This window comes from Pinus tabuliformis, chromosome J (genome assembly GCF_031772625.1).
Source record: "Pinus tabuliformis cultivar Carrire ecotype Pingquan chromosome J, CPIR1, whole genome shotgun sequence".
Taxonomy (NCBI): Eukaryota; Viridiplantae; Streptophyta; class Pinopsida; order Pinales; family Pinaceae; genus Pinus; species Pinus tabuliformis.
In genome coordinates, this window is record NC_142295.1 from 1053935992 (window position 1) to 1053944962 (window position 8971).

At 40.8% G+C, this 8971-nt stretch overlaps 1 protein-coding gene and 1 pseudogene across 1 annotated transcript in view; one reads left to right on the top strand and one right to left on the bottom strand.

Moving 5' to 3' along the window:
- Positions 1-5760, bottom strand: part of LOC149230551 (putative splicing factor 3A subunit 1) — a 32181-nt gene extending 26421 nt beyond the window's left edge. The window contains exons 1-2 of the mRNA XM_089379024.1: positions 5740-5760; positions 2982-5220 (exon numbers count right to left, since the gene is read on the bottom strand). Of these exons, the coding sequence (XP_089235150.1) occupies positions 2982-5138 (2157 nt within the window). The 5' untranslated portion in view covers positions 5139-5220; positions 5740-5760. The remainder of the gene's footprint in view (positions 1-2981; positions 5221-5739) is intronic.
- LOC149230552 (uncharacterized) lies at positions 304-2897 on the top strand (annotated as a pseudogene).
- Positions 5761-8971: the final 3211 nt, after the last annotated feature.

Genomic DNA, 8971 nt, shown 5'->3' on the forward strand with positions numbered 1-8971 from the left:
CATCAAGAAAAGTCTAGACCACTATCAGGTTGAGAAGAATCTCCTATGAACATAATTGTGTTTTTATATGGGAAAGACTAAACATGTTTAAATGATTATCATTAAAGTTTTCTTGTTTAAAGTTGAAAAATAATACAAATTCAAATTTAATATATATTATTAATTATAAATTTATAATTTATAAAATATAATTATTAAAATTTAATATTATTATATTACCCGACGAACCCACGCACCCTGTTTCCAAAAATGCCGTCCCCGTCCCCGTCCCCGCACCCACGTTTCCTGGCAAAATAGCTATAAAGCAATTGCAAAACTGGAACAAAATGGCTCTTACAAAATTACAGGAGTCGGACACACAACAGAATGCATATTTAAGGAAATGGAACGAATTTTGAAAAGGCAGACCTAATGATAAGCCCAAGACTGTAAAACAGAGTATTAGTACCTCCCTCAATAGTGTGATGACAAATCTTCCATCTACAGGGTTTCACCTTGAACACAACCCAACAACAAGGAAACGCTCCAATGTTTGGTCATGGTTCTACAAGAAGCAGACAAGTGGTCGCAAGGATCTAGTAAAAGAAAAAAGGAAGCATGATGATGGTTTGCAAACACTTGCTTCAAACACTGAATATGGGGAAGGTACGGGACATGGTCAGCAGGCCTCTAGTCTACCTGCTGGAGATGGTGGCACAGTTTTTTCAGTGTCTGCATACAGTCATCAGTCAATTGATATGCAAAGTGTTTGCTGGAACTCTTCCCACAGGCTAAAGAACACCAGAAAATTTATGGAATTAAATGAAGAAAAACTAGAAATAGAGGAGAAAGAATGCCCAGTGTCTACTTCCATTGGCCCAGAAGGACAGACTTGTGAATTGATAACTGAAGCTGGAAATAGAGAAATAAATAACAACATATCAGGAAATAAAGAATATCTTCCTGAGACTACTATTAATCAATTGCAGTCCCAAAAGGATGCTCAGTTGGATAGCAACTCCCAGGAAGCAATGCATACTCACAATAAGCATGGTGTGGTGCATTGTGTTGACAATCTCTCACTAGATCTATTTCAAGAAAAAGGGAGAAAACACTTTCAAGAGGATATTCACTTAGACTTCATGGGTGGAGCTTGTTCAAGAAGAAGAGAACAAGGCAGTGTAGAAGACCTCCAGCAAGGTGGTTGAGGGAGGCCTAGTAGAAGTATCAGCCTTAGATGGCCAATGAGCCCGTGTATAGCAGTGGACATTGGCAAAGAACATGGGAAAGCTCCTTCTCTTCTAGAGCTGTCCATTCAAAAAATCTACAAGAGTTTTGGCAGATATGACTCTTTTAATATGCTTGCTAGAGATCTGAGTCCAGAAGATTTTTTATGAGTTGGTTCGTACTCAAGTTCTCACAAGAACTTCACTCGAAGCATTTCAAGTCTGTAATCTTCAGGGTATTTTTTTAGAAGAATACCCTGGTGTGAAAAATAGTTGGCTTGAAATTCTTGTAACACACAGACTGTCTCTTCTGGTAGTTGATATTTATAGTTCAGACATGAAAGACTCAGGACTTGCCTATTGCAAAATTGTCTAAATTTCAGTATCTGAATCTTAACTATTGTCAACGTATTTCTGATGCTGGACTAGAATATGTCACAGGTCTTACAAACTTGACTTCACTTAGTTTTAAAAAGAGCAATGCAATAACTGCATCAGGCTTGTGTGCCTTAGCTGGTCTTGTGAACTTGACAAGCCTGGATCTGGAGATGTGCTCAGGGACTCATGGTGGAATCTGGATTGGTGCCTCTAAAAGGGCTTACAAAATTAGAAGCATTGAACATTGGATGGTGCAATTGTATAAAGAACTCAGATATCAAGTCTCTGGCTGGGCTTACAAACTTGAAGGAGCTGCAAATTTCTCGAAGTACAGTCACTGATTCAGGCATCGTTTCTTTGAAAGGTCTGAAAAAACTTTCTTTACTCAACATGGATGGTTGTCCAGTGACTGTGGCATGCATGGATACAATTTCAGGTCTTGTTGCTTTGACGTATCTCAACATAAAGTCATGCCAAAAGCTTGAAGGACTTCTGAATTTAAAGACTTTGAACATGGCCTATAAAAATATTACACATGCTGGCCTAGTACATCTTAAAGGCTTGACAAACTTGGAGAACTTAAATTTGGATTCCTGTAGAGTTGGAGACGAGGGAGTGGAATGTTTGAGAAGGCTTACTTCTCTGAAGAACTTGGATTTGTCAGGCTCTGAAGTTGGCAGCAATGGACTCCAACATTTGGCAGGCTTACAAAATTTGGAAAGTTTGAACCTGTCATTCACCCAAGTAACTGATATTGGATTGACGGCGCTTAAGCCTCTGAATCTTGACACACGACAAGTTACAGGCAGTGGATTGTCTGCTCTTACAAGTCTAACTGGCTTGACACATCTGGATTTTTTTGAAGCCCATATTACAGATTATGGCACAAGTTGTTTAAGATACTCCAAGAAGCTTCAGTCATTGGAGCTATGTGGTGGAAGTATTACAGATGCAGGGGTCAAGAATATCAAAGATCTCACTTCCATGACATCATTAAATTTATCACAAAACTTCCAGCTCACTGATGGTGCCTTAGAATTCATCTCAGGAATGACTGCTCTTGTCTTGTTGAATGTTTCAAATACTCATCTACAGCATCTCAGGCAGTTGAAAAATTTAACCTCTTTATATCTCAGGCACCTCACTTCTCTCAAAACAATTATTATTTATATTTTCAACAATTAGGTTAGCATGGTTATTTAAAGAAAAAACACACATATCACCAGTACGGCGTAATGTAGTTACATTTATATATGCGTTAATAAAACAATACAAGGTCTCAAATAATAGTTAAACTAACTTGCATTTACCCGTAACCCTACCATTTTAACGGTAATAAACAAAACAAAACTTAATACAATACTGAGAAAATAAAGAGGATAAAAGTGAAAAACATACCGGATGTTGTGCCAAGAATTGGTCTTCTGGAATGAGTTGGATATCATCTATCTTTTGCCTCTTTGGCTCCGGTTCTTCAGGAAGTGGTGGTGGAGCCTCTTCTGGTGGTGGTGGGGGAGGCATTCCTTGAGGAGGAGGAGGTGGTGGCATCATAGGCATAGATGGTGGAGGAACTGGTGGTGGTGGTGCAAATGGTCTAGGAGGCGGCATAGGAGGGAATTGTGAACCCGGTGGCGGTGGCGTAACCATTGAAGGTGGCATTGATGCTGGGGGAGGGGGTGGTGGTGGCCTGTTCACAAGCTGAGGTGGAGCAGGAGGCATACTAACAGGAGGTGGAGGTGGTCGAAGTGGGGGAGTAGGTAGAATAGCGGGCCTCGGAGGAGGTGCCATCGGAGGAACAGATGTCCCTGGAGCAGAATACTGGATTGCATTTGGAGGTGGTCGAGGAATATTCAATGCCAGACCAGGAGGAGGAGGAAGGGGTCTGATGGGAGGAAGAGGTGCTTTGGGAGGAGGAGCAGGACCAGGAAGAGTCCTCCCATCATTATTATTTAAATCCATCTGTTCATCACCAGCATTCTGGGACATGGCCTGGTTTGCAGTGCGACCAATGCTTCCAGTATGACCATCCCAAATGACTTGCTTTGGCTCCTCTTTTTTCTTTTCTATTTCAGCCTTAACTGCATTAGAGACTTCCTCTTCTGTTGTACCAAAAATATCGGGCCGAGTTCGAGCAAGTCCCACGATGTTTCGAGAGATTTCATCGTCGGGGGCAAGGGTTGTCTCCCGAAGCTTAGCCATCATTCTTTCCTTCTGTTCTTTATATTTTGGATCTATAAGTGAAATCCGCATATGTTCAGCCATCTCGTTAATGGGAATCAGTTCCCCAGTGATCGGAGAGACAACAAACTTGGTTGGATCCTTTTCAGCTGGGAGCCTTTCTTCTGGTCTCTTCCAGTTCTTTACAATCCTTATAGGTGCCTCTGTTTCCTCGATTGGCGGAGGGGGCGCTTGTGCTTTGGCAGCATTTTCATCCCCAGTCGATGTCTTCAAGCTCTCTTCGACCAGATGGACCTCTTCTTCATCCATCTCCATCTCTACTTCTTTCCCGGACTCTGCAATCTCCTCTTCCTCGTCAATCGCCAATGCCTTGCTTCTCCTGATAACTTCCTCCAGGGTCATCGGCTGTGGCAATTCCTCATCCTCGTCATCAGCAAACTCAATAGTCTCCACCACAACGAAATCATGCCAATCAATCATAGCCATCTGCATCCTCTCCTGCTCAATTTCATCCTCTGCCTTCTGTCTCGCCTGTTCCTGCGACCGCTCCCACTCGAGCCGATGTAAGCACCGTTCGAGCACGGTTGTCATGTCTGCCGTATCTTTCCTGAGTTTCTCAACCAAACTCTTGGGAGGCATCAGAACCTTGGAGTAAGAATCCGTAAGAGAGGTAAAAAAGGTGAACATGCTGTGAGTGGGCTTCAGAAAATGAAACTGGGGGTTATTGATCTCTCGGCTCGTCAATCCTGTCAAGAAGGACTTACCATTCCTCGCAACAAACTGCGCAGTGAGCTTGATGATATCCAACTCTTCGCCCGTGATGCCCTCTGGCAGTCTAACGGTATACTGCTCGGCCTCGGGAGGCTGGAGAACTTTGGCAACGGGTTTCACGGTCACATCAAATTTCTTCACAGGCTCCGCCCTGTCGGCACCCGGCTCCGGCGCACTACCGTCTGCTGGGGCACCACCAGCCGTTGCCGAACGCTGCTGGACTGGACCTTGCAGCTGCGCTTTGAACTCCGAAACGCGGTGCTGGTAATAAGCATGATAAGGGTCGCTAGGGTTCAAGAAATTGAACTTGGCGTTGTTCTTTTCGTTTGCCAAAATCCTCTTCTCGAACTCTGGGCCATTGCGAGCAACGAACTGTGCCGTCTTATCCACGATATTTCGAATGTCCGGCGGAGGATGGATAATTCCGATGGTTTTGGTGTGTGTGGCCACCGACGCAGGGGTTGCTGACAGACTTAAGTTGCTGAGATTCTGAATTGTTCCATTATCTACAGTAACAATATCCTTGCTGGTATCGGCGGCCGGAGCCGCAGAATCAGCGCCCCCTGCAGGCGCAGGCAATTGTAAAGTCTCTGAAATGCCCGGCATTTCGGCCTCTGCAACCCTCGGCCGTTATCGTTCCGAATGATGTTTCTGCAACCCTCGGCCGTCCTCGTTCCGAATGATGTTTCTGCAACCCTATAATTTTGAATAAATAATTCTATAAAAATATTTCATTATAAATTTAAATAAATAATTCTATAAAAATATAAATTTATATAATTCTATAAAAATATATAAAATATTTCTATAGAATTTTTAATTTATTAAAAATATAATTATTATTTAAAAGAACGTTGTAGGTTATATGATAACCAATTTTTCCACTAGATTCATATAGACAAGCATTATAATTTTAAATAAATAACTTTATAAAAATACATAAAATATTTCTATAGAATTTTAAATTTATTAAAAATTATAATTATTATTTAAAGGAATGTTGTAGCTTATATGATAACCAATTTTTCCACCTAAATTCACATATATATGAGAATATGGACGGAAACCAATTGGGAACATTCACATAAAAAATAAAATAAAATAAATAAAAAATTAGTAGCATTTCTTTTGAGAAGGAAAAGCTACCAGAAGTTAGTGAAAGAACAAAAACCAATGGCCTAGTCATTAACTGATTCGAAACCCTAACCTAATTCATTATTGTTGATCTTGAAGATCCAATTTTAACTGTTGATCCAGTAGGTCAAAAGGACCATGAGAGGAATCACTTTCCTGCGAGATCCACGAATTGACAATGTAAAATATGGAAACGATGCACTGCCACTGCAACCTGAAAATTCTCAGTTGCAGAAAAAACACAGCAAAACACCAAAACGAAGAGCTCAAGTTGAGAGAAAATTCTTACCCACGATATTGTTGGAGATCAGATGCACAGCAAACAATAAAATATAGACACAGCTATTAAAATCATGCACAGGGACACAGCTTTTAACGTGGTTCACCCAACCACTTTGGGCTACGTCCACCAAACTAAGGCATCGGCAATTCTCATTAATCAAAACAGGAGATTACATCAATTAAACTCTCACACTCTCTCACCCAGCTATCCGTATGACCACCTATTTTATAGCAGAGAGAATCTAACTGCCTCTCACATCAAATTTAGGATGCATTAATTTGCTCCCAACAACCTGGAGCTAATCCAGCAACAGATATCTATTGTTGTCACACACTGGGATTCTTTCCTATTTTGTCTAAAACAGAAAAATCTCAACAATCTCCACCTTGACAACAATTAACCTGATGCCCTGTTTGTTTATTATTTTTATCTTTTCTGCAAGCCAAAAGAAGCCAAACACCAGCGTAGCTTCTCTAACAAAACTGGTTTCGTGAACATGTCTGCACAGTTTTCCTTTGTATGCACCTTTTCAAGAGAAACGCCCCTTTCAGTGATAACCTGTCTTAAAAAATGGTACTTAATTGGAATATGCTTTGATTTACTATGATAGGTCGGATTCTTAGCCAAATGTATTGCACTTTGACTATCACAAAGTAACCTGATGTTGTCCTGTAACCTACCAAACTCACCAAGCAAACCTTTCAACCAAACCGCCTCTTTGCAAGCATGCGAAGCAGCAATGTATTCTGCTTCAGTGGTGGATAAAGCAACAATGTTTTGTAGCTTTGACATCCAGCTAATAGCTCCACCTGCAAGAGTAAAGACATATCCTGAAGTTGACCTTCTCTTATCCAAATCACCTGCAAAATCAGAATCAACATATCCGCAAACAGATTCACTACTCTTATTGTAAGTTATACAATAACTACTTGTGCCTCTCATATACCGAAGCACCCATTTTACTGCTGACCAGTGCTCTTTACCCGGATTTGCCATGTACCTGCTGACAACCCCAACTGCATGTGAAATATCTGGTCGTGTACACACCATCGCATACATCAAACATCCTACTACATTGGCATATGGAATTCGAGACATATAATCCTTTTCTTCATTTGTATTAGGACATAAACTCGAAGAAAGCTTGAAATGGGAAGCTAAAGGGACTGACACAGGCTTCACATTATTCATACCAAACCTCAAAAGTATTTTCTCAACATACTTCTGTTGTGATAGCCACAGCTTACCATTACTCCTGTCTCTGAAAATCTCCATGCCCAAAATCTGTCTTGCCGCTCCTAGATCTTTCATATCAAACGTCCTTGCCATCTGAGTCTTCAACCTGTTGATTTCTTCAATGCTTTTGCTTGCTAAAAGCATATCATCAACATACAATACTAAGATAATGAACATGCCATTATTTAACTGCTTAAAGTAAACACAATGATCATATTCACTTCTTACATATTTCTGACCCAACATGAAAGAGTCAAACTTCTTATACCACTGTCGAGGCGACTGCTTCAGGCCATATAATGACTTCTTGAGCCTGCAGACAAATTTCTCATTGCGATGGTGAACAAACCCTTCCGGTTGTTCCATATATATTTCCTCATCTAAGTCACCATGTAGAAATGCAGTTTTAACATCTAACTGCTGCAACTCTAAATCAAGCAAAGCCACTAATGCTAACACAATTCTAATTGAAACAATTTTAACCACTGGTGAAAATATTTCATGAAAGTCTATGCCAGCTTTCTAAGAAAACCCTTTTGCAACCAGTCTCACTTTGTACCTGTCTTCCGTATCATTCACACCCGGTTTCACCTTGAACACCCACTTACATCCCACAGTTTTCCTGCCTTTAGGAAGTTCAACCAGATCCCATGTGCCATTCTTACCTAAGGCCATCATTTCTTCCTTCATGGCTGCTTTCCATTTGTCACATTTTGAACCTTCCACAGCTTCCTCATAACACAAAGGTTCATCATCATTAGCGTTCAAAGCAACTGAAGTAACATGATCATCATACCTTCTCAGAGGACGTTTGATCCTTGTAGACCTCCTTAAGAAAGTTTATGGTGCTTCCACAATTGGTTGTCTATCATCTGTAGGAACTTCTTCATGATCGCCATCTGAGACCTGTTCATGACCTCCATCTGAACCTTGTTCATAATTGATTCTGAAACCTGTTTATGACTAGAATCTGAACTATGGTCGTTATGACTATCATTAGAAATGTTGTCAAACTGAATATGCTGGAAATCAGATACATCATCCTGTTTCAATCTACTATTTACATCTAACTGTACAAGAGAGGATTCATCAAACTTTACATCTCTGTTGATGATGATTTTGCGGGTAGTAGGATCCCACAATCTAAATCCCTTTGTTCCATCACCATACCCAACAAAGACATACCTTTTCGATTTCGGATCTAATTTAGTTCACTGATGTTTAGGTACTAGAGCATATGCATCACAACCAAACACTCTGAGTTTAGAATAGTCACAAGGGTGTCCTTTCCATACCTCTTGCGGAATCTTGCAGCCTATCGTCGTTGATGGAGATCGGTTTATCACATAACAAGCTGTTGCCACTGCTTCCGTCCACAACTCCTTCTGCAACCTGGCGTTACTCAGCATACACCTTGCTCTCTCTAGAAGAGTCCTGTTCATGCGTTCAGCAACTCCATTTTGCTGAGGAGTATAAACTGTGGTCTTATGTCTCTCGATCCCTGCATCCTTGCAATAGCTGTCAAACTCCTTGGAAGTAAACTCACCACCATTGTCAGTTCTTAAACATTTTATAGTTCTACCAGTGTTGTTTTCTACCAATGCTCTAAACTGCTTGAAAACTGTAAAAACATCAGACTTCTTTTTCAACATGTAGACCCATACTTTCCGAGAAAAGTCATCAATAAACGACACAAAATACGACAAGCCACCATACGACGTTGTAGGGGCTGGACCCCAAACATCTGAATGAATATAATCAAGTATCCCTTTACTAGTATGTTTGC